The sequence below is a fragment of the Staurois parvus genome, unplaced genomic scaffold (assembly GCF_062004578.1).
Source record: "Staurois parvus isolate SC_StPar_1 unplaced genomic scaffold, SC_StPar_1.0 ptg000678l, whole genome shotgun sequence".
Taxonomy (NCBI): domain Eukaryota; kingdom Metazoa; phylum Chordata; class Amphibia; order Anura; family Ranidae; genus Staurois; species Staurois parvus.
Window position 1 is genome coordinate 365,231 of NW_028318474.1, and position 26,805 is coordinate 392,035.

The 26,805-nt window shown below is 42.3% G+C and overlaps 1 protein-coding gene across 2 annotated transcripts in view; it reads left to right on the top strand.

Moving 5' to 3' along the window:
- The window catches only part of TNFRSF21 (TNF receptor superfamily member 21), a 180,580-nt gene that overhangs the window by 47,607 nt on the left and 106,168 nt on the right, over nucleotides 1-26,805 (top strand). For both annotated transcript variants that reach the window (XM_089652266.1, XM_089652267.1), the window contains exons 2-3: nucleotides 14,989-15,598; nucleotides 24,603-25,037. In XM_089652266.1, the coding sequence (XP_089508392.1) occupies nucleotides 14,989-15,598; nucleotides 24,603-25,037 (1,045 nt within the window). The remainder of the gene's footprint in view (nucleotides 1-14,988; nucleotides 15,599-24,602; nucleotides 25,038-26,805) is intronic.

Here is a 26,805-nt window from a genome sequence, read left to right on the forward strand (position 1 = left end):
CCCCCCAAAAAATCAACATTTTAAGTGAGTTTATGATTTTGTGTTGGGCTGCATTAATAGCCATCGTGGGTATTAATGCCCTAAATAGTCTACTGAGATGCCCATTACCTGGACCTTACGCTAATACAGCCTAGTCAGAAATCTCCAAAGATATCTTTTCCTAATGAAGGTTTTTACTGCTGTTTTGATAATCCCACTGATGAGATCTCTTCAACTCCTAATTGGCCTCCGGGATCTCTTCACCTCCTAGATGGTCCCTGGGACAGGAGTTGAGGTAAAACCTCCCCAACAGGGTCACGGTAGGCAATTGAACCTGGCAGGAGCTATGACCCTTCCCTACTCTAACCAAAAGCAAAATTACGGTTTGTCTGGGGTTTGTCCTTGGGGGGACTTGGTAGTCATAGAATTTTAGTATTTGTCATGGTAAATCGTTTAGAATCCAAATCCAATTGAAAACCATGATATGGGTTTTCAAAATCAATCCACCCAGAACGGTTTTCAGTAGTTGGCAGAAGTGTCATCACAATGCTGAACTATGCCAAACAGTGCTGATGTCCTAATGTGCATGCCGATCTATCTCTTCTTCCAGAGCAGTTAAGGAATGATCTCAGGTCTTTGTGTGGCTGGCTAGAAGATACATTCATAAAAAGCATGTATACTGAAAATTCTTTTTTGGAAGGTGCAAAAGCAGGCCTAGGACTAGGAGGAAGGTAAAAGTAACTATACATGGGCTTATATCCTTGTGTTTGGCCCAATTATATCAGTATCTACTGTTTTGACATTCCCGTCTTTGCCCATAAGACCCACTGTGTGCAGTGGATGTTTCTGGAACAACTAGCTTGTCATGTGTTTGTTCGGAAGGATGGCTGACAACAATAAATCTCTTGTTTTTGCCTGATAATTGCTAGTCACGTGGAACAAATAGAGTCTAGAAGGCGTAAAAAATCAAAACTGTTGTCTGGCTAATCATTGAATTAGTTTAAAAAGTAAACCCGTCAGGATAAAATCTTCCAGTAAACATGGATCATTTTGAGGTTAGATGCATTGGAGGTTTCTTTTTCAGATGATTCAATGCATTAGAGTGGCTGAGCTGACAACAATATGCTGGAAAAAACTTGTGAAAATACGTTGTCAGAGGTAGGATTCATTATTTGTTGCAGAGGCTGTTGGAACAATATCATATTATCTAAATAGTTAAGCCTCCTCCCTCGCCCTTGGTGTTGTATGCCCCAATGTGACCTCAAAGACATTAAGGGCTCATGTTGAAGGTCATTTTCCTGCATTTTGATTTGCATTTGGAAGAAGCACTGAATGCAGGTCAGCAAAATCCTATTGACTTTAACTGAGCCGTACTATGGTGGTTCAGAGTCTACATAAGGATGCAGCATGTCCTATTGTGATGTTTGAAATTCTAGTCCAATGTAGCCTTTTCTTGTTAACACTGGGTTTGCCATCTGCAGCATCGCTCCACTAACTTCCTGGGTCTCCTAAGAGACAAAGGCTGGAGCCATAGGTGAGCCATTGGCTGAGCCATGCTGTGTGTGGATGCACTCAACCTGGCTTGGGAGCCTGCCTACACAGGTGCCCCCTTGGCACATGGCTTGCTGAGGAGGCACCCGTATGAAGGAGCAGACAGTGCTGGCGGGGGACTTCCAAAACCGAGGTGAGGAACCACTATGTGCAATATCATGGCGCAGAGCAGGTAAGTATAACAACATCTTTTTATTTATTTATTTATTTTAAATTGCCTTTTAGTATCACTTTATCATATTGCTAAATCCCTCCAGTGAGTCTGTGCTGTTTCTTCAGCTGCTGTATTATTAGTCATATTTTCGAAAGATACAGGCAGATGTCTGTGGTCAGACTGAAAATATGTCTGAGTTCTAAAAACTGATGACCTTTCATCTAAATTATATTTAGGAAACTTGTTGCAAAGATTTCCCCTTCAGATGTTCTCGTGATGTTGCGGTAATGGTTTACCCTCTCAGAAACCACCAGCACCTCCACCCTGAAGACCCCAAACACTATATAACTGGGCAGAGCAAGATGTACAATATAACTCAAAGAAGCCCATCAGAATTAGGTTTCCACTCATCTAAATTCCGCAATTGAAAATCTGTTTAATGACAATTGCTCTATGGCAGAGGTCTCAAACTTTCAAAACAAAGAGTCAGATTACTGTCCTTCAGGCTTTATGGGGCTGGACTATGGCAATGGAGTAGAAAATGTCCCAGCTTCAGTAGGAATAAATAATAACTTTGACATGGTTGTCAGTGAGGGTAAGAAAATTACATAGTGCCTGTGGTCAGTAGAAGAATAGTGCTCCTTTACTGCTACCAGTGGGAGGAATAGTGCTCTATCATTAGTATCAGTGAGAGGAATAGTGCCCCATCATTGGTATCAGTGGGAGGAATAGTGTCCCATCATTGGTGTCAGTGGGAGGAATAGTGCCCCATCATTGGTGTCAGTGGGAGGAATAGTGCCCCATCATTGGTGTCAGTGGGAGGAATAGTGCCCCATCATTGGTGTCAGTGGGAGGAATAGTGCCCCATCATTGGTATCAGTGGGAGGAATAGTGCCCCATCATTGGTGTCGGTGGAAGGAATAGTGGCTCATCATTGGTATCAGTGGGAGGAATAGTGCCCCATTATTGGTATCAGTGGGAGGAATAGTGCCCCATCATTGGTATCGGTGGGAGGAATAGTGCCCTATCATTGGTGTCGGTGGAAGGAATAGAGCCCTATCATTGGTATCAGTGGGAGGATTAGTGCTTCAAGAAACAGATAAAGGCTGCAAAGGACCACAGTTTGGAGACCAATGCTCTGTTACATGCAGCTCATATGTACAAACTGGATGTTAAAAAACAAAAAATAGAAACTAATTAAATTGTTGTTTTGGAAAAAAATAATGCATGTATGTCAATACATTTTACATCACCCATTGCTGCATCACCTAGGTGGATGCAGCAAAGCTGCATCTGTTCCCCGCCCACCTCTGAGATCAAGAACTGAGCAATCAAACACAGTTGATCGCTCAGGTCTCAGAATTCTGTCTGTGGAGAGCCAGTGACTGTCAGACTGCGGCTCTCTGCTATGCCCCTCCAGCACGCTCACTGGAGCATCGGGCTGTGGAGGGAGCAGGAGCAGCTGGCAAAGGCTCCTAGCTGTTTGCTGAGAGGCTGAACCAGCTGCCAGTTCAGGCATCTGGGTAGATCCAGACTTTAAAGCCAGGATCTTATCAGAGCCTGGGCGGCTGAGTGGCGTGTCACAACGGGCCAAAGAGTATAAAACTAAGTGCACTGCTGTGATCATAGGAGAAGGTAGGGCCAAAATGGCTTTGGCCATATTTCTCCTTTTTAATCCTCATGAATAGTTAAAGGATAATAACCACATCCTGAGTTATTGTAATATTCTCAATTAAAAGTGTATCTAAAGTCATTTTTTAGAATTGTGAATAGGATGTGAGAGGGATTGCAACCTCTGTCAGGCTTTTATAACTATATGTGACCCTTCTGTGGAGGTTGACCCTCTATTTGTCTTGGTGGCCATGAACACCAGGACAGAAAGTAAAATCCAAACATTTCAAGTGTCAGCAGAACAGAAATAGCGAGGAGTTCCCTCACTTTAGATAGATTTCCTTACTTTCTGTTTTTCTACTGGAAAGAAAGTGAAGGGAAATCTTCCCAATGTGACAGACTGCAAAACTCACTGGGTTTAACATTTGCTGCTCTATTCAAAAATGAAAATAAAAGCTTCTGGCTGTAGACCTAATTAAAAGTGGAACTTTACTCTCGCTCAGTCAACATTAACTATTTTTACCATTGTCACTAGCCCCAGTAAATAGATAGGAAGGTATATTATATTTGCTTGTGTGTTTTTTTTTGTTTTGTTTTTTACATTTCTTCAGTTTGTTCCTAGGCAAAAATGATGTGCTACATTCATCTTCATGGGCATTTTTTTCTTTGATCTGAAAGAGGGGCTTTCTCTGCTAAGCACACCCTCCTCCCTGCATGCCTGAACTAAAGGCAGGTGGATTCAAAGATGTAAATGCTACATGAATCCCCTTTCTCAAGATGGCTGCAGCTATAAATGCTAGGGTGGTGTTTTTCTAACTGTTTTCTTAACCAAATTCAAATGTTTGCTTTGAATTTTAAAAAAGAATGAAATATTGTTTTTAGTTTTTGGTGCTCAGATGCAGTTTAGTTCTGCTCCAAGGCATTGTTTGATGTAGCTTTCATGTTGATTGCATATGAATTGGCTGCTGTCTGCATTTCTTGCAGGGAAAAGGTCCATGCACCTTCTTTAAAATGCAGCTGCACATAAATCTCATGGTGTTTTTTTGCACTATGCATTTCCATGTGTGGGAAACCGCAATGTGCTTTTCAGTGCATGGTGTGCCATTGAGCGTTTAAGGTATCGCCACGCATTTTCTGTGCCACCGCATGCGGGTGTTGGAATGCATGTGCCTACATTCATTCTTAACACCCCTCACAGATGTGAACCTAGCCTTCTTGCACGGAAAGCCACGCATGTTCTCTATCAGGTGTTTCCTGTGAGAGCCAGTCATAGGGGTCTCGTGATCAGGAGCCCATCCCACTGACTGCCACTTGGAAGTTGTGACTGGGAACTGCCATTAACTGCTCAGTCAGCGCACTCTCGGCACACATCCTCAGGCCAGTGTAGACATGTGTGTGTTGGCTGGGCATTAAAGGTTAAGGAACAAATATAGTACATTTTCTGGTACCAAATACATTTTATTGAATAAATCAACAGGTTATAGAAACATGAATGATACATAATAGAGCAGTCATTCAAATATAGTAAATTTTCAACGAATAACTTATAAAGATATAGTTCCCAAGAAAGGTAGTAGTATTGGGATATAGAAAGGTGTTGTTTTTTTTTTTTTTTTTTTGCCTGGTGGATAAGCCTTTTTGTCTAAGTCCTGTGTAAAGCCATTGAGAGACATTATTGTTTACCGAGACGGTTTTCATAGTAGACATCTGCGACTTTACGCTTTTTGCACTTGTCTTCTGTTCATGCCTGAAGTCCGCACCCACTGCCGAATTTTGGTTTGTCAGATAAGTCTGCTCTCATTTCCTTTTTTAAACTCCAATTTCTAACTGATCACGTTGCTGTTTCATGTAAGCAAATTTGTCACAGTAATCACCATCCAGGATGTGGTCTAGAACATGAAGATTTGTGGTTATGTTCATTTGTTTCCCTCCCACTACCTCAATTCCCAGCAGTTTCTGTGCCCCATCTGTTCTTTCTGATGTAACTGATGCCACCAAAGTATTTTAAAATAATGGCACCTTTCTGAAAAACAACATTTTTAAGGACCACAGTTGGCATATAAATAAACCACTAGTTATGCACTATATGGACAAATGTCTCTGGACACCTGACTGTCACACCTATTTACATTAATATCAAATTGCTGTGTTTTGCAGCTTTAATAACCGCTTTTCTTCTTGGAAAGCCTTCCACAAGGTTTTTGAGTGTTTCTGTGGGAAATCATGCCTGTTCTGCCAAAAGAACATTTTTATGGTCAAATGAGAAGACCTGGCCTTATTCATCCTAAAGGTGTTCAGTTGGGGTGAGGACAGGGTTCAGTAGAGGCCACTTGAGTTCCTCCACACCAGACACATCAAACCATGTCTTAATGAAGTTGGCTTTGTACACAAGGGCACAGTCATGCTTGAATGGAAAAGAGTCTTCCTTAAACTTACCGCAAAGTGAGAAGTACACGATTTTGTAAAATGTTTTTGTTTTCTGTAGCATTAACATTACCCTACACTGGAAACCCCCCAACGTCAGTAATTTGGAGGGGTGGCTATATTTTAGTAATATGGTGTTACTGGTGTGCTTCTGAGATTCCCTTTGTCAGAACTCCATTTTTGCCTAAATATCAGGTTAAAAAAATAAAATGCTTATTGCTTATAGGTGAATGTGTCGCTGTATCAGACACCGAGGACTTGTCATATGCCACTTTGCTGCTGGTTAGGAGGGCTTCTTGCTCAACACTCCTGCCAGTCAGCTGTTTTAACTGTACTGCCAAGCTTCTTCAAGACAACTGTGGCTTAGACAGCTGTATTGGTTTCTTGGCACGATGAAGCTCAGCTTAGGAAATCCATTGTCTGTGAATGTGGAAAGTGCTAGACATGCCAGAACAGCCTTAGAAACTTGATTAGCAATGGATTTCCAAGACCAGGCTGCACTGCAATAGAAAGCTCTTTGTGATAATAGCCATGGAGCTACATAGCAGAGCTTCCAAGACAGCTGATCAGGGGTTCTGCATGAGGAGACCCCCTTTAATCAGCTGTTGTAGTGAGAGGGTCATGAAATAGTTTCCACTTTATATAGAGAATAGAAGAACTCTTGAGTACAGAAAAAATGGAGCTGCCATTGTTATTTGGGTTCTTAAAGGTGCAAAAATCTAATTTTTAATGGCAATTCTAGCATGTCATTCTGATTTTGGCTTCACTATGTAGTGAGTTGCTGGCCTAGAACAAGCATGAGGGGTGAGGGTTGAATTTTCTTAGACCATATTGGCTGCATCTTTGTTCCAGGTAAGTGACTAACCAGTTGCTTACCTTAACCACTTCCTGTCCGGACACTTTTACCCCCTTCCTGTCCAGGGCAATTTTCAGCTTTCAGCGCTATCACACTTTGAATGACAATTGCGCAGTCATGCAATACTGTACCCATATGAATTTTTTACCATTTTTTTGAGACAGATAAAGCTTTATTTTGGTGGTATTTATTCACCGCTGGGATTTTTATTTTTTTTACTATGTAAATGAAAAAGTCCAAAAATTTTGAAAAAAAGTGTTTTTTTTTATAAAATTTTGCAAATAAATAATATTTCATCCTAAATCTTGGCCAAAATTTATTCCGTTATTTTTTTAGTAAAAAAAAAAATTAGTTTATAACCAAACATTATAATTTTTAAACATTTTTTTTTACATTTTTATTTTATTTTTTTTTATATTATTTTTTATTTTTATTTTTTATTTTTACATACTGTCACCCTAGCAGTACAGTGTCACCATGGTGTCACTGTACTACTTGTGGGGGGTGATGAAGATTTTTTTTTTTTTTTTTACACTGATTGCTTTTACACCCATATAGGATGTAAAAGCAATCATTTCTCTTTCTCTCTGTCTGCATTCTTGCAGTCATTGAGAAATACTGAGTGAGCTGTGATTGGTCACAGCTTGTCACATGGTACAAGGCTGTTGTGAATAGCCTTGTACCATGTGACCTCTGTGATCATTCACAGATTTCAAATGTAGTAAGCAATGATGTCACAAGTGACATCTTGCTTACTACTTTGCATGTGATCACTGATTCGCCAATCAGTGATCACATGACCGGGACCTCGTACAGAGGTCCCGTCCGACGATCGGTGTTTCACTGTGTCCGGAGGACACAGCGGACACCGGATCGCGGTGGTGCGCGCTCCTAGGGAGCGCGCACAGCTAGAAAAGGCGGGTGCCGTTTTTTGTTTTTTTTTAATGGAGATTGTATGCGAATTGAAAATGACAAACCTGTTCCACGTGTAATATATTTTTTTAGTTTTTATTTTGATAGAGTGGTGAGGTGTTAAGAACCACTGTCACATTTTTATTCTGTGTGTCCCTGTTGAGGATGTTCACACTCTCAAGTTGCTCTGATCACCAGTGTCACCACTTCCATAAATGAGGGAAAATCCAAAATTTTGTCACCACAACGGGAACAGGGAGGAGATGTTCCAGTAGAGACCACAGTCTGAGGATTTTTCTTACTTTTGGAAAGCTATCTTCTCACTTTTTGTTGAGTCTAACAAACAGGAAGTGAAGGGAAATCTGGGGCACATATGACTAGGAAAACTTGACAGGAGTTTAACCATCTGCTACATCAGTGTTTCTCGACCTTTAAGTCATGCCACCCTTTTAAAATTCTTCACAATCTCGAGGCACCCCATTCTAAAATGTACAAAACAAATAGTTTTACATAATGCAGCAACATCTTCACAATGTAGGACACTTGACAATGGTGGTGATTTATTCCTCCAAAGCAAATACGTCCTTGCTTACTGGTAGTGACTAGTATTTCAGTGTTTTCCTTCTCCCTCAGTTTCTCTCCCCCCCACTCAGCTAATGTGACACTAGTGCTGATGGAGATAGGTATGGAAGGGGCAAACAAGGATGCCATGCCCGCGCCCAACGTTGTCCTTTTCAACCTCTGACTTTGTTTGGTAAGATGGTTGCACCTTGAAGGTTTTAATAGTGCACAATGAAAACCAGTGACTTTGTGTAACTAAAAAGCAAAGAAAAAACTGACAAAGAAAAAACTGGTCACCTACCCAGGTCTATAACTGGCTTTTTAAACAGTGAACATGGAAGGCATCTCAAAGTAAAAAATAGGACTATCCAGTTCAACTTGCCAGCCTACCCCAGTCCAATAATGGCTATTGTCAGCAAGGAACATGGATAAGTATAACTTATCAAAGGAGGGGGATAAGAAAGCCAGTTCAATCTGCCAGCCAGTTAGCCAACTATCAAAAACCAAAATAAGCTGTCTAAGAACATGCGTTTAAAAACAGGGGTTTAGTTAGCACACATTTGCAAATACATACGTAAGCCACAGAGCCACGTCACGGCACCCTGAGTATCTGTGGTCCTAACTCTATAAACCTTCAGAGTCCTCACAATGGAGGCACATGCATTTAAATGGATAGAAACAAGGGCAGGTGAACCTGAGGGAGCCACCCCTCATTAAGATCATGGGAGCGCACCTGACACCCAGCATGTAGCACAACGGCAGCCAGGGTGTCCAATGCACCCACTGAAACTCCAAAATTAACATACAAAGAAAAAACTGGTCACCTACCCAGGTCTATAACTGGCTTTTTAAACAGTGAACATGGAAGGCATCTCAAAGTAAAAAATAGGACTAACTAAAAAGTAGCCTTGCTCCACCTGCTGGTTTGTACACAATTTTTTGACAATTTGTAGACATTTTGCTAAGGCACCCCTCAAGAAACTCGAAGGGCACCCTGGTTGAAAAAGGTTGTGGTACTCTAATCAAAATTTAAAATACAAGATTTGGCTTTAGTAGTGTTTAGCAGTTTAATGCATTGTTTCCCCACAAGGGTGTCACAGCACCCTTGGGTGCCGTTGGGGTTTTCCCGAGGTGCCACAAGCAGGGGACCCGGTTTGTCCTGGATTGGCATCATGTGTTGCCATGGCACAGGTGGGCCAGCCTCCAGCACCATAAAAACTAAGGAGGAGCCCTGCACGCCGTGACGTCACACCGCTGGATCAGTGGCCATCTTATTTACTGGCTGGTCAGTTTGAATTCATGCAATTTTCATTACATTGCTTCCTTTTTCGCACTGCAACAAGTGTATGTTTCTGGAATGTATTCTTTTACTAATTAGTACCATTAAAGTATCATTTTAAAAATACTACACTATGGGAATATCCCTTTTTCTTTGCTCCGCACCGAGCACTTTAATTCCCCAGCAATCCCCGGTGACCACCCCAGTGCCTGGAAGAGGTTGATCCATATATCCTGACTTGCCACTATCCTATAACCTAAAGGAAAGCCACCCACTCCCAGGCTACACCCCGGACCACCGGAGGAAGGAATCCCTGACCGACCACCATTAGACCATACAACGTGCTTTATATATGCGCATCTATTTATCAGCACTCCTGAGGATTTTCTTATATACTGGGATTAAGCACAGTCACCTGGTGATCACTTTGAAGAATTTTGTTGAGATTTTATTGACATTTTATGACTTAAACGCATTATTGTATGTGCGTTTCTACTAAGAACTATTATATTATTATTATACAGGACATGTATAGCACCGACAGTTTGCTCAGCGCTTTACATTATGGAGGCTTACAATCTAGGAGGGAGGGGATAGTGGTACAAGAGGTAATGAGGTGTGAGGGATGGAGTGGTTGGGGAATAGGGGATTCCAGTAGTTAGCCGGGGTCGGGGTAGGCTTCCCTGAAGAGATGAGTTTTCAGAGTGCGCCTAAAAGTGAGCAGAGATGGCAATAGCCTGATAGCTTGGGGTAGGGAGTTCCAGAGGATGGGTGAAGCCCGCGAGAAATCCTGGAGAAGAGCATGGGAGGAGGAGACAAGGGAGCTAGAGAGTAGGAGGTCTTGCAAGGAGCAGAGAGTACGGTTTGGGTACATGATAGGATATTCTATGTCTTTGAGTATTTTTTATGGTCCAAACGCACCTATAAAATTTTATCTGGTATATTAGTCCTTAGCGCTGCACTACTTTTATAAATTATTTGAAGGCTTATGGTTTTACCTGTTAGTGTTTTCAGCTGCTTTTTACATTTTAGCGCTCGCTTTAATATTTTATATATTTTCATACCATAAAAACTAATGGTTTTGTGTTGGGAGCTCTGTGTGATTGAAGGGCTCTGTGATGGGAATAATCTGGTGATGTGGGAACGCTGTGGTGAGGAGGGGGGCTCTGATTTGATGTGGGGAGTCGTGTATATTTGATGTTTAGAGGCAACTCTGATCCCATAAGGGACCCGTGTACGGGAAGCTCTGTGATGTGTTTGGGGGGGCTCTTTGATGTGAAGGGTTAATTATGACTTGAAAGGCGGGGGGCTCTGATATGATATGAAACTTCTGATGTGATGGGGGTGCTCTGATGCATTTGAGTGACGTCTGATGTAATGGGGGGCTCTAGTCTTAAGTGGTGTAGTTACTTTCATCAAAGCAGCTGTGTGCTTTGTCCCAGGCTACAGACATACATGAAATGTTATTTATATTTTAGACTGGGGTACCTTGAGATTTTGAATTACTTCTAAAGGGTGCCGCAACTGAATGAGGGTTGAGAAACGCTGCTTTAAAGTACAAATCCATAATACTTTTCTCCCTATAGACATTGCTTTAGAGTACTATGTGACAAATCATTTACAGTCAATGGTTGTTACTGGTCACCAAGCAGTTTGTTGGGTTTTTCAGCTTCTCAATGTGTACAGTTCCAGTAAGAGTACAATGTCATTAGCTGGTCACATTCCAGGAAAGGCGGTAATCTATAATGACTGTGGAACGTGTCAGGTGAAAGTAGAAAGGGATTTCTCCATAGTGTAAAGTCATTAAGCAGGAATTCATCTAGTTACTCATCCGTGCTCCTCGCGGTGAGTCACACCATGATATCATCTCTGGTTTCTGCAAATACCGAAAGGCCTGACCAAAGAAAATAGATGACCTGTGAGTTTATGTACAGCACGTCAGACTGCTTTGTAACAAAGAATGGTGACCTTTGTTTAAAAAGCTAAAGAACATTGTCTATAGCAGTGATACTCAAGCCAGAGACCACATGCAGTCCTATGTAGCCTTCTGTGTGGCCCTTGTCAGCTGTCAAGAGGTATGTTAATTGTAAGGAGACCTAGCAGTGCGGGAATACAGGCGAGATTGTTAGAACTTTCAGCAAACCTCCAAGAGTTTGTGGACACCTGACCATCACACCTACAATATGGTCAAATGTATATGGATACCCCTTTAAGTTAAGGTGTTGAAATTGAAAGCTACTGTTTATACTACAACATTCAAAGATCTGTTAGGGTGGCTTTTGATGACTCCATTTTCTTTCATTCTGCCAATGTGCTCAACAAAAGAAAATTGTTTGCTTGCCCTATTGTTGCTAACGGTGCAGATAGAGGAATTTCCACTGCTGGATATTGTGTTCCGGTAACCACGGTTGTTTGTGGTACTGCCAAATAGCCTACCAGTTTTTTACCAATAATTTTCCCCCTGGCTCAGCCGCTTTTGTCGAGCTGGGGAGGAGGCTTGCATGGACACTCACAGCTTGCGTTTCGGCTGAATTCAAGCCATTTGTGGGAGCTTTTAGACAATTGTGTGCTTCCAACCTTGTGCCATTTGGAGGACTCTTGTTTTTGTTTTGTTTTTTTCTAGCTTGACTATGCACAAAGTCGGCTCCATCAAGACATGGTTTGGTGTGAAGGAACTTGAGTGCCCTACACAGACCCTGACCTGAACCCTACTTGGGATAAATTGGAATGGGAATTGTAATGCCGATTGTGAGCCAGGTTTTCTCATCTAACATCAGATCCCTGAGAGGCTGAGCCAGGTGCTGCTCCAGACTCTGGGGTCTATCCCGACTTTAAAGTCAGGATCTTTTCCCATCTGGATCTGCTGAGTGATGTCTTCCGACAGCAGATTTTAGTCTGCTGTCAGCTGAAAACGGGTCACAGGAGTGCAGAACAGACTGCATCCCTGTGATCCACAGAAGTACAGCCAAAAAAGCTTTGACTGTACTTCTCCTTTTAAGTGTCTGTTGGTGCTAAAGCTGGTTGGGTGGCAGTGATCTCATGTTTGCTTTTTTTCATTTTGGATACAGTAAGTTTTTTTGTTTTTTTGGGGGTTTTTTTGGTTTTTTTTTCTACCATCTATGTCCCATTGGGGAGATTTACAGTACCTTTCACTTCCTGTCTCATAGCCAAAACAGGAAGTGAGTAGAAATCCCTGCAAATTAAGGGAATCCTTGGGGACCCACAGGTTACCAGAACTAGTGTCCCCATTGGAAAATTTCCGCTCTATTATTTTTCTGGGGACCACACACTGTGTGGTTTCTTTTGCTTCATTTTCAATGATAATGGTAAATAGGACAAATAGAGAGGGTGAATCCCCCTAATGGGGGTACAGACAGCAATAACAGCCTGACAGCTGTTCCAATCCATCTCCACTCTATCTAAAACTAATAAAATGTTTTTGCCTTTAGTTATACTTTTAAGCTAGGCAATCAAATTTGTATATTTTCACTGTATGTTCACAAATTGCTACTTCCACCTGAAAGCCATGTTCCAAGTATTAGCAAGTACCTACTGTTGAACTCCTAGATACTAAATAAGTTGATCATGCAGTTATGTATTCTTTTAGAAAAAATCATTAACTATAGTTTTTTATATGCAAATGTTGTACCAGACTTTGTTTTGATATAAGCTTCCCATAATCTCTTCCACAGTAGAATTCAGACCGGGAAAAAGACTGCAATTAGGGATGCACTGAAATTTAGTTTCTGCCAAAAACACCTCTTTCGGCCATTAACCGAAATGAAAAAAGTACCGGTACAAGTTCTGAAAAAAAAACCCTGCCTCTTGCCACCGCCTGACCGCCGCTGCCACCACCGTTCATGAAAAATAGATTACAGGGCCATTAAGTAGTAGATGTAAATGGTTTATTTTTAGGGATGCACCGAAATTTCAGTGGCTGAAGCACTTCGGCCAAAAACACCCCTTTTGGCCATCGGCCGAAATGAAAAGAAGCACCGATACAGGTGCCGCCATTCGGTAGTTCTCAGCCTTACCTGAGAAACCATCAATCCCGGCGCTGGGCATAGAGGTGACTAAAGGAAAGATGGCCGCCACTCCTCTCTATGCCCTTGGAGGAACGGAGCGATGTCACTTCCCGTTCCGGCCATTTTTAAAAACATTTTTTTCTTTTAAAGCACTAGATCAATGGGTTTTTTTTATCCAATGCTGTACATTGCAGAGGAGAGATGTGATGTCCTATTGACCCCATATCTCTCCATAAAGATGACCTGTCACTAATTATTGCTATCACAAGGGATGCATGCATTTCTTGTGATAAGAATAAAAGTGATAAAAAATTTTTAAAGGAACAGTGCAAAAAAAAAACAAAACATTAAATAAATTGAAAAAAAAAAAGTTTAAAGTGCCCCCATGCTTGCACATAGTGGTGAACGCATATGTAGGCCATGCCCACATATGTAAATGGTGTTCAAACCACACACGTGAGGTATCACCATGAATGTCAGAGCAAGAGCAATAATTCTCGCACTAGACCTCCTCTGTAACTTTACACTGCTAACCTGTAGAAATTTTGAAAGCATCACCCATGGAGATTTTTAAGTACCGCAGTTTTACGCCATTCCACAAGCGTGTGCAATTTTAAAGTGTGACATGTTGGGTATCTATTTACTCGCCGTAACATCCTCTTTAATATTTTACAAAAAAATTGGGGTGTATATTGTTGTTTTTTTTTGTTTTTGTTTTTTTTAAATTGGTGTATTTTTTTCCAAAAAATATATATTCATTTTTAAAAACTGCGCTTTTCGGACAAGTGCATTTTGAATTTTTGGTTTCGGCAGCAGAATTTTCATTTCGGTGCACCACTACAATCAATATGGACACTGACTAATCAGGAGGCTGGTGGTTTCTTGACCAGGCTGAGCTGCTGAAGTGCAGGTCAAGGTCCTGGCTATGCTGTCTGGCAAGAATGTCTAGAACATAAGACAGCTAAACAAAAATAAGATTTGTGTACATTGGTGGTGTCAAATGCAAACGTTGGCTTTTGCTTTAGATCAAATCTTAATGCAGAATCTATCAAATGACTGCATTTGGCCTGCTCTGCCTGCAGTGCACTGGGACCTCGGTAGGACCTCCTGCATCTAAAGACACAAAGCAGGTCAAATGCAGCCTCAGAACGTTCAGCCCCATGGCAACATTTTAAAGCAAATAGGTGCAGGATACAAGTTGAATGTCCATTGACCCTGGGTTATAGGAAGTTAGCTTTTAGGTGATTGTCACTGGCATACCTCTCAGGACACACCCATTGGGTGCCCCCCCATAACCCTACTCCACCACCTTTTCATGTGCGATTCAAACACGCCAGGCACAAGAAACCAATGTCCGTCTGCATAAACCTCTGCAAATCCTTTGGCAGGTTAATATGTTCCATGTATATAATTCCAAAGTGTACAACATTTACATTTATCTGTTTTCCTGGAGTTTGACTTTAAGCACTGGGAGTCTTTTATTGAATTGCTCTGAACGTGCAGCCCCCCTGTGTGTATGTGAGACCTTTCAAATTTAACAAGTTTCTTCCATGCAATCCATAGCAAGCAATCCAATTTCGTTAATGTGACTGCTCAGTATGGTGAAAGTTTAAAGATAATGTATCTCTTCTTTCAGATTCTGCTGTGTCATCTTGAATTGGTGAGAGCTGAGTCAGTGCAGTTGTCTAACAAGAAGACCATATTTCAGCTGTCTGGGAAATATAACAGCACTAATCTTGGGCCTACGAAAATCTTACCCTGTGACAAATGCCCAGCAGGCACCTATATGTCTAAGCACTGTACTGAGTCTGACCTCCGGGAGTGTAGCCCGTGCCCCAATGGCACTTTCACCAAACATGAAAATGGAAATGAACGGTGTCATCCGTGCAGTCCACCGTGTGAGCAACCTATGGTCATAAAAACAGTGTGTTCTGCCTTGTCTGATGGCGAGTGCTCATGCCAACCTGGAACATACCTCATGAATGGCTCTTGTGTCAACCACACTGTGTGCCCGGTAGGATGGGGTGTGAAGAAGAAAGGAAGTGAAGCTGAAAATGTCAAATGTAGGATGTGCTCCCATGGTACCTTTTCTGATGTGCCTTCCAGTACGATGAGATGCAAGACCCATACCAACTGCTCTGAGCTTGGCCTGGTGATCACCAAACCTGGTACGAAAGAACAAGACAATGTATGTGGACCTTCTTCTTCTCCTTCTACAGATCTCTACTCTCCATCAACTGAATATGGTGAGGCATCCTGCTTTTCTTTTCATATAATATTCTATAGTTTTGCTGAAAACATACATAAAAACAGTTTGCATTTGCACTATCTCAATTATTTTTGTGCTTGTTCAAGTAAAGTGTTCTAAGTAGCAGCTTTAAGAATGTACTCCCCTAACACACAGGAAAACACACATGTAACGTTTGCTATAGTATATGACAAGGTGTGCACTGTACATTGCCAACTTTCTCTGTGATTCTCTTCCATTCTTTAACTACTCCACCTCTTCATCAACTCCAGCATGTACTTGCATTTTCTTCTTTCTCCCAATATTTCGTTCAGTGCCAAGAGCCAAAGGAAACACCTGGTACTTCCATGTATGAAGGACCATGTAACAGCTCTGGGCAAATCCGCTGTCACAAGGGATACCCAGCCCTGTCTAAGTTACAACACCAGGGACATATAGCTTACACAGGGCTTTCCTTTCACTCCTGGTGACTGAATGCAGGATTGCATTTAAGTGATTTATGTTCCTTTTGCAGTGCATGGTAAAAGCAAGATTCAAACATTTTAGCAGTCCTTAGGTCTTTACAATATATTCAGAACAGAAGACGGCAAGGCGCCTTTCACACAGGCTGGATCTGGTTTTGACCAGAAGGGAATCCTTCCACTGATCCCCTGCAGAACTGCCAGATGACGGCTCAGTGTCATTGTCCACTCTGCATATACAGAACAGACACAGCCCACTCTGCTCTATGGGCAGTCGGATGCAAGTGGACTGGCTGTCCATTTACACTCGACTGCCCTCTGATCTGGCCAGATGGAAGGAAACCGATCCCCAACCAGGTTTTTTTTTTTTTTATCAGATCGGAGGTAGTCGGGTCAAGTCTGTTTTACATTTGACTTTCCATAGAGGAGAATGGAGGGTCTGATCAAGTTCGCCTGAAAAAATAGATCAGAGCACTTGTGTGAAAGGGGCCAAAGACCCTAAAAATATGTGTTTTTCATTACAAATACTAGTATAAGAACCTCTGTTTACCATCTTTCCCCACACTTATACATTATATAGCCAAAAACTTTTGGACATTATTATTATTATTTTTACTGGGGATATCTGACCATTTCACATGTATGAGCTTGTTCAGCATGAATATGGAGCTTCATCCCTTGTTCCCATCTTTTTGCTTCTGTAACAGTCACCACAATTCTGGGAAGACTTTCCACAAGTTTTTGGAGCATGTCTGTGGGAATTGTGCACATTCAGCTAAAAGGAACTCTGTGTTAGGCAGGCCATAGATGATGCAATTTAATTTTCTTTCCTGTAACCACAGGTTGTAGAAAAGAAAATCACTCAAGGTCCCCATCAACACAGTCAGTGTTGATGGGGAATCCCTCCTGTGGAGCTATTGTGTTCTTCTGGCACGGGGAGCCATCCCTGGCGAGAGAACACAATGATTATTAGTGATTATAGCCGTTGGCAATAATTGCATCGTAAAAATCCGACATGCTGGTTGTACCCAAGTTGATCAGTGGATCAACTTTGTTACAGTCAGCCTGCCAATACATGGATTGAATCTTGGCCAGTCCCTGCTGAAATAGCCGAGATCCAGACAATCTAAAGACAGCTTTGGACAAGTAGACCTGGCTTACAATCAGTATTCCAGTTCATATCAATAGTGTTCAGTAGGGTGGAGCTCAGGACTTTGTGCAGACTACTAGAGATGCTTCACACAAGACTCCTCAAACCATGTCTTTATGAAGCTGGCCATCACCAAACTCATCAAGCAATGTCTTTATGGGGATGGCCCACACCAAACTCATCAAGCAATGTCTTTATGGGGCTGGCCCACACCAAACTCATCAAGCAATGTCTTTATGGGGCTGGCCCACACCAAACTCATCAAGCAATGTCTTTATGGGGCTGGCCATCACCAAACTCATCAAGCAATGTCTTTATGGGGCTGGCCCACACCAAACTCATCAAGCAATGTCTTTATGGGGCTGGCCATCACCAAACTCATCAAGCAATGTCTTTATGGGGCTGGCCATCACCAAATTCATCAAGTAATGTCTTTATGGGGCTAGCTTTTTATACAAGGACACAGCATTCCAAGATTCCCAGCACATTATATACCACTGCTCAGTTGATAAACATGGTGCTTCTTTTCCCCTCTGTATGTGTAGGACATATGCAGCCTTTCAGCAAAAACTCTTCAGTGATCAGGCCAGACAGCACCACTGATGCTAAATGGAGAGAGAGCATACTGCACATAGTTTGAACAAGCCGGATCAGCCGTTAGGGACGCACATCTAGCATCCATCCCGCCTTGCTGTTTAGGTATGACAGAGGGGGATCAAGTGCTGAGGAGTCTTTAATGACAAACCGTGAATGTCCTACATGTATGGAGGGGAAAAGGAGCACTTTTTTTTTTTTTTTCCAACTAGCTGAGCATTGGTATGCAATGTGCTGGGGATATTCATGGTTATAAGAGTAAGTTTGATGATCAGGTGACTACTTTTGACCATGTAGCATATACCGAAAAGCTACTCTTGTTTTAACCAATAAAGAGCCAGAAATGGAGTTAGTCATTGAGTATGTTAGCAGTGACCAATCCTAAAGCACTTTAGCCCAAGTTCACACTGCTGTGACTTGTCCTGAGATTTGCGGTGGCTTGCAACACAGTCGCACAGCAAGTCACAAAACATTTATTTCAATGGGTGCCGTCTTAACTGCTGCAACTGAAGTCACTGCAAAAAAAGTTCCTGCACTACCTTTCTGTTTCTCTGGTGTCTTGAGGGCCATAGACTGCATTGTTGAAATCCCAAAAGTTGCAAGGAGTATCTTTGTCTTTCCTATGCGACTTATGCGACCTATGACTGCAATATGATCTGACTTCAGAGTTTTGGGGATTTTTTTTTTTTCTTAACCCTATAATATACTCCCAGCCTATTATCTGCTGTCACACTCTGTATTGTGTTTTATTGTCCAAAGTCACATAAACATCAAAGTCGCATTTAGTCACAAGCAAGCCATAATGAAAAGGTGCACGACTTTTGGGACACAGCGGTTTGAACTAAGCCTTCTAGGCTGTATATCTGTATGAACAATGATTTAAGGGGGAGCTCCACCCTAAAAGGGAAGTTCTGCTTTAAGCCTTTGTCCCCCGCTCCCCATTAAGGATTGGCACCTTTGGGGAGTGGGTACCCGAATTTGACAGTTACCCGCTGCCACTTTTGCTGCGTTTGCCCAGGCTATCGGAAGCAGAAGTTGTCGTCCTCCCTCCCCGTAGTCTTCTGGGACACATGACAAGTCCCAGAAGACTATTGGGCCATTCACAAAGTACAGCACTTCTCGCGCATGCGCAGTGGGCACCCGGCTGTGAAGCCACAAGCTGTCACAGCCGGGTACCCACACTGAAGGTGCCGGCGCCAGGGAGAGAAGACGGCCGGAGAAACCAGCCGTGGGGAGGACACCACAGGACCGAGGGACAGGTAAGTGGCTGTATTTTAAAAGTCAGCAGCTACAGTTTTTGTAGCTGCTGACTTTTTTTTTTTTTTTTTTTAAGGTGGAACTCCGCTTTTAACCTGTTTCACATCACTGCAATCACTCAGCTTCAAATACATCAGAGCCAACACTTTTTTTTTTATTTTTCCCATCATTCTCTCTGCTTTTGTAGCATATAAATATATAGCTGATGCGGTCCATCAACAGGCCATTAAGACCTGCTTCCAACCTCCAAACCATAACCCCCCATCCCCCCTGCCCCCGGACCATGGGTGATTTCTTCTGATACCTCCTATTCTTCTGCCTTTCACAATTCAGTATGTGAACATTGCAGGAATGTTCCATTTGAACACATGGATGATTTCATGGCACCGGTCAGTGTATGCAGAACCTGCAATTACTGTAATCTCTCTGTTATACGATAGCGCAGATGAAAAGCCATGCTAATAACTGGTTAGTAATGTTCCCTGGTAGCTGTTATTGAAACCCATGAGAATGTTGAATGGGAAGCTGTATCTGATAAGGGGTAAAACATGATGATCCAGTTTCTGTTGAAATCTAATGAATGGCCATTAGCCAGATATGCAATGAGAGCAAATAAATAACTGTCATTTCAGTAGCTGTGGCCGTTCTTTGCTGCAGTTCAGCATTTAGAGACATTTGCAGTATTATAACAATATAGAATTGTTCTGAAAGTTTAACGGTGACGGCGTTGACCTTTTTTGCTAATTTTTGTTGAATTTGGGAGTACAAAATGTACAAACTATGAGAGGTCAGAGGGTGATCTTTTCACCAAGTCCCTGACCAATGATTATGAATATTGTGGTTTCCATCTAGAGGAGGCCACACAATTAATTAATTTATTCTAAAACCCCGTCAAGGCAGAATGAAAAACTTTTCAGTCCATCTCTGCAATGCACACATTTCCCATGGTTCTTTTTACAAAAGCTGCAAGTACAGAGAATTGTCCATTGGTCTGCCAGAAATCCAGTGAGCTTTAAATTGATATAGTGAAGTAACTGCTACCAGCTGCACTGGAATTATTATACAGGATTTATACAGTGCCAACAGTTTGCGCAGTGCTTTACAATATAAGGGGGACAGTACAATTACAATACATTTCAGTACAGAAGGAATATGAGGGCCCTGCTCGTGGAGCTTACAATCTAAAGGAAGGGGGAGGTGATACAAAAGGTGATAACTGCGGGGGATGATCTGGCGGAGGTGATTCAAGTACAGTTTTTAGGTGGAGGTGGGGTAGGCTTCCCTGAAGAAGTGCGTTTTTTCAAAGATCACCTAAAGGCAGACAGGGTGGGGGCTGACCTGACATGCTGTGGTAGGGAGTTCCAGAGGATGGGAGAGGCTCTGTAGAAGTCCTGGAGGCGAGGGTGGGAGGAGGTGATGAGGGAGCTAGAGAGGAGGATATCATGGGAGGAGCGGAGTGGGCGATTTGGCCGATATCTGTGGATGAGGTTGGTGATGTAGCTAGGGGCAGTGTTGTGAAATCACCAGAGGAACGCTGCGAGATGGTATCAGAAAGTTTAGAGACTAGCTTTGCCAACAGATGGCAGTACAAGGCTGCATGCACAGTCACAGGGAGCACCGACCTTCATAAGTTAGTGTGCTAAAATACATCGTCCTGTGTACATAGGGAGCTGTGCAACTGGTGCTATTCTGACCATGTGTGTTACCGCTTCTGCTATGTCATCATGGGCAGCAAGTTACAACAAAGAGCAAACGTGACATTCTGCGTGAAACTCGTACATCCAGGTTTCATCACAGGCAATGATCCTTGACATGAAGAACGGGTTATCCATGGCATGCCGGCAGTTCTTGGCAGACTTTTTGACGTGATGTTCCTTCTGCTCCTGGGTCAGCAGCCTGGAGAGGAACTTGACTGCGACACTATGCATGTTCAAATCACATGTGAGGATTGTCTGGACTGTTCAGTATGACACACCAACAATGACAGCAATGTTGTGGATTGTTCTCTGATGATCATCATGCACAAGTTGCCAAATGGTTCCAACATTTTCAGAGATTGAGCTTGTTGAAGGTCTACTGAATTCTCATAGTCTGTCAGTAGGTTTCTTCCACTCTTGAAGCTCTTGTCCCTCAAAACACCTTGAATGACTCATTGCAGCATCTCCGTAAACTTGCCAAATCATGTCAAACTTATCTGTGGCAGATTTGCCCCGTTTCACGCAGAATTTGATGTTTGCACCTTGTTCAAACTTGCTGTCCATGATGTGATAGCAGATGTGGTCAGAATAGCACCAGTTGCACAGCTCCTGATGTACACAGGACGATGTCTTTTGGCACACTGACTTATGAAGGTCAGTACTCCTTGTGACTGTGCATGCAGCCTTGTGCAGCCACCTGTTTGCCTGTTACAAAACTAGTCTGGAAACTTTTTGATACAACCCCATACTCATTCTGCAGGTAAATCGCACAGCAGTTTTTGCTTTGATGGACAAGTATCTTCCATCTTACTTGAGGTGATTGTAGCCACATTAGTGCACTTGCAACAGAAACAGATGCAGAACAGACGTAAAGGTGAACTCCGTTTTTTATACTTTTTTTTTTTTGCACGAACATACAATTTTTAGGACAAGCTTTTAGGGTATGACCCTTTCAAGGTCCAAGCACACATAGTTTTAGCAAAGGTTTAAAGTTCAACTTGCGGCATATAAAGCTTTCCCATGCAGTGGGGCTCATTATGTCAAGGGGTGAAGTGAAAGCTTATACTCACCCGATCCTTCATTTCACCAGGAAGCGGTGCTCCCCCACAGTCCAGCGTTGGACTATTCCTGGTCTATGGAGCCTACTCTGGGCTTGATGACATCAGGAACAGTCCACAATTCAAGACCGCTGGAGTGCAGAGGTATTGAATCGGTCTTGTGTTGAGAGAATCTGAGGATTAAGTAAGCCCCACTGCATAGGAAAACGTTTTTTTTTTGCCCATGCATTGATTCTAGAGGCTAGCTGCTCACTAAAATGATCTGGTGTCCATTAAGTGACAGTGGTGGGGGAGGGGGGGATGGTGCCTTGTATCTTACAATTGTTCTCTATGTACCCTTGCAGAGACCTGCATTGATCAGGTGCAGAAAAACTCACAAAAAAGTAACTAGAAAAATGTGTGAATCTTGGGTAAAAGTTGAGCATCTTGGGTGAAAACATTGATAAAAACCCTTAAAAAGGAACTTCAGTCCCCTTTAACCTTGGCTAACCCCTCTGATGCCGCCATCTTTGGTACTCTGGTGTCTGTGCAGATGTTCCAAGGGGCTCTGCTGACCTGCAGATTTCCGCACATGTGCAAATGGAGCAAGATTTGGGACTTCTGTACCACTTTGTCTTCGCTCACGTGCCAAATGTGCAACAGGGCTCTGCTGGGACCCAAAGCCCTGTGCAGAAGGATTGCAGAGATGTTGAGTGTCATACTTAGTACAAAAATACTTTAACATTAAAAAAAAGAATAACTATTAATCAAAAAAATAAATAAAACTATCCAATTGTGCGCGAGGGAGGAGAAGGTAGGGAAATGTAAGTATGTATTTAAAGTGAAGGTCCACTTTAAGTAAATGACGACTTAAAGCCTAGATCCAATTAACACTTTTTAGGCAACAGGGCTTTTTTTTTGTCTTGGGGGGGGCGGGGGATGTAAACCTTAAGAGCCACAGCGACTATAAGCACCCCTTTTAGCTGGGCAGAGCCAGCACAATGGCAGGAGAGGCACCCGCCTTGGGTGTTATGGTGGTGGGGGACAGCTGGGGCAGAAGCCTCTCCTGCCTCTACTTCTGTCTTCCTGTCCGTGACTTTTTATAATGTATTTCTGTTGATCTCCAAAAAACATAGCTGCTATCAGGAACTGCATTGCTTGTATGGATATGCAAGCTCTGTCCATCCAAGCTCGGGTGGTGGAGGTGGGGACCACATTGGCATCTTCTCCTTGGGTGTAATAGGACCTTGTATCAGCATTGTCTGTTAGCACAACAGTTTGTCCCAACCAGGAGAGGCATGTGAAATCTATAGAAAGGAATTCATAAAGTGAATATTTATTTATTATTTATTTCATGTACTTGTATACACCGTCAATTTACACAGCGCTTTACATATATATTGTACAATCACATCAGTCCCTAACCCTCAAGGGGCGTACAATCTAAGGTCACTAACTTACATTCATACATACACATACTAGGGACAATTTAGACAGGAGACGATTCACCTACCAGCAGGTCTTTGGCGTGTGGGAGGAAACCAGAGTACCCGGAGGAAACCCACGCAGGCACAGGGAGAACATGCAAACTCCAGGCAGGTGGTGCTGTGGCTGGGATTCGAACCAACGACCCTAGTACTGCCAGGCGGAAGTGCTAATCGTTTAGCCACTATGCTGCCCCAGCCACTGAATATGATCATTACAAGTATTATCTCCATGCAGTTACCAGAATACACATATTATTTTTTCTTTTTCTTTTTTTTTTACTATGGTGACCTTCTAAGGCTGGCCATACATTATACAATTTTTTCTTGAGATTTTTGGTTTAGATTTACCAAAAACCGTATAATAGGAGGTCAAACCTATCAACACTTTCAATCGTACCCAGTTAGGCAGGCTCTTGCACTACATAGTTAAAGGTAAATCTAAATGAAATTGGGCAGAAATTGGACAGAAAATTGTATAGTGTATGGCCAGCCTAAGGCTCCGTTCACACCTATGCCGTTTTTGTTTTTTGTCTGTTTTTTTGCAGTGCTTTTCGCAGTTTGTTTTGCCGGGTTTTTTTCTACACACGTTTTTGATGCGTTTTTACCGCGTTTTGTGGGGGGTTTGTTTTGTTTTTGTTCTGTGTGGTTTTTTTGTTTTTTGTTTTTTTTTAGTTGCAGGGCAGAATAAAAATGCAAAACACAAAACTTGGCAGATATGTACTACCATGCATTTCAGCAGCTTCTCCATTGAACTCTATTGTTGCAAAAACGTTGCTTTTTGCTTTTAAAACAAAGTCCCTGACTCTTTCCAAAAACGCAGCAGCTCAAAAATGCATAGATGTTAACATGTTCCATAGGAAGCCATGTTAAATGGACTGTAGTGTGTTTCTGCAAAAAACGCATTGGTGTGAACGGAGCCTTAGTGTAAGCGGGATTTACAGAAATATGGTGGTTTTTGTAAGTGCTGAAAAATATCTCTTTAAAGAAATCTTTTCCTTTTTATGTTCTCACAGAGAAGCCTTTTCATACATTTTACCAGACATTTGCTTCTGATCTCTTGAATTTGCCTTACGGCAGGTGTGCGGTTTTCCCGGCCGGTCTAAGGCTCTGTTGCTTGCCAAGATAAATAAGTGAGATCATCCAGCAGCTCAACCCCGACCTATGTAGAAGGCTTACTTGTGCTAAAATAAGAGTGTTTGGCTCACTCCTGAGTTTATACAAGGAAGTCTGAGGTTGGCGTTTAGTTGTTAACAGTCTACAACTTCTTGTAAGTTCTTCCCTTACTTATAACTAATCCATCATCTCTGCTCGTGTTTCAGAGCCCATAGATGTTTACAACGAAACTGAAAAGAATGAAACTAGATACTTGAACATGACAGTAGATCCAAGAGAAGGACACCATCAAAGACCTCATGGGAAGCCTCCACAGATGACAGAAGGAGTCCGGCCACCAGGAGGGATGAGGAACGGAGGGGATGGACTCAAGAACACGGTCTTCAAGACCACCAAGAGGGGGCCTCCCCGGCAAGTCCCACACCATTTTGACATCAATGAGCACTTACCTTGGATGATTGTACTGTTTTTGTTGCTCGTACTTGTGATCATTGTGGTTTGTAGCGTCAGGAAAAGCTCTCGTACCCTTAAAAAAGGACCAAAGCAGGATCCGAGTTCTATTGTGGAGAAAGCTGGCTTCAAGAAGACCACCGCCCTAACCCAGAACAGAGAGAAATGGATTTACTACTGTAATGGGCATGGTAAGTAGAAACCAATAACAACCGTGCATGCTGAAACAGTGGAGAAAATGACCACCAGTCTAATTGCTGCTGTTCTAAACTGCATTTTTAGGAAAACTGGTTGCCATGAACAAAAGAGACTTGTCATTTTGCTAGCCATATGTTACATTGCTAATGGAAGTAAGATGAGCTCCAGACGTAGTGTATATTTTATGGAAACCCCATTAAGTCTAGTTATGTACAGGGGCGGACTGACAACTCATGGGGTCCCCGGGCAATAGGGGATCATGGGGCCCCTGTATCCTTGCCCAAACTCAAAAAAGCCTATGAAAAAGGTACCAGGGGCATCTCATGGGGCCCCCTACTGACCTCGGGTCCTCGTTTCCAAATGGTCAATCCGCCCCTGGTTATGTATTAACCGCTTCAGTACCGGGCACTTTTAACCCCTTCCTGCCCAGGCCAATTTTCAGCTTTCAGTGCTGTCGCACTGTGAATAACAATTGCGCAGTCATGCAACACTGTACCCCAACTAAATTTTTATCATTTTGTTCACACAACTAGAGCTTTTCTTTGGTAGTAATTAATCACCGCTGGGTTTTAAACGTTTTGTTAAACGGAAAAAGAACGAAAATTTCGGAAACAGCGTTTTTGCTTCTGTTATAAAATTTTGCAAATATATAATAGTTCTTCACAAATTTAGGCCAAAATGTAAACCTGTAACATTTCTTTGCTGAAAATAACCCAAATTATTGTATATTGTTTAGTCTGTAAAAAAGTTATAGAGACCGCAAACTATGGTATACTGTATATCTGAAGATCAATCAGTCCTGATGTACTGACTGCCTGTCTCCTTTCTTGAGGGCCAAAAATGTTGTTACAGTACAGTTCTCCCCCAAATTACTCCTTTTTGGAATGTAGACAGTCTGCTGTGTTTAGTAATAGGCATGGTGAGTTTTGTTTTTTTTTTGTTTTTTTTATGTGTGGAAAATGACGTTATTTAAAAAAAAAAAAAAACTTTTTGTTCCTTTTTTTTCTTCTTCTTCTTCTTACTGTCACCAGTGCGATGCAGCATCATTGTATAACTGGTGTCTTGGTAATCAGGGACACTGACTGGTGACCGTGTGGGAAAAACACAAATTGTAATTTTTTTTTTGTTTGTTTTTACTAAAACACTGTGGCCAAAGTAATATGTTACCATAGTAACATTGTACTACTTTGGGGAAGTGATCAGTATTTTTTTTTTTTATTGCCTATAGCAGTGAATTTCACTGTAAGCAAGCATTTAACTGAATGAATGAAATTGATTCATTCAGTGTTTTTTTTTTTGTGATTATCTGTGATTGGCTACAGCTAATCGCATGACTCAGATGGGCCATGATTGCCCATTTTGTGACTTGTGATTACTGTGACCAATCACAACTAGCAACACAATTGTATACAATGAATGGCATGAAAGGAAGCCATCTGGCTGCTGCCAGACTCATTCACCTTACTAACCGCTCTATATCTGCCTCCCCCCTCTGCCAATCCCTCCACTGGCTTCCAGTTGCCCAACGGATAAAATTCAAAACACGAACACTGACGTATACAGCCATATATAACACTGCCCCTATTTACATCACTGACCTTGTCTCTAAATACCACCCAAACCGTACTCTCCGCTCCTCGCAAGACCTCCTACTCTCTAGCTCCCTTGTCTCCTCCTCCCATGCTCGTCTCCAGGATTTCTCAAGGGCTTCACCCATCCTCTGGAACTCCCTACCCCAAGCTATCAGGCTATCGCCTACTC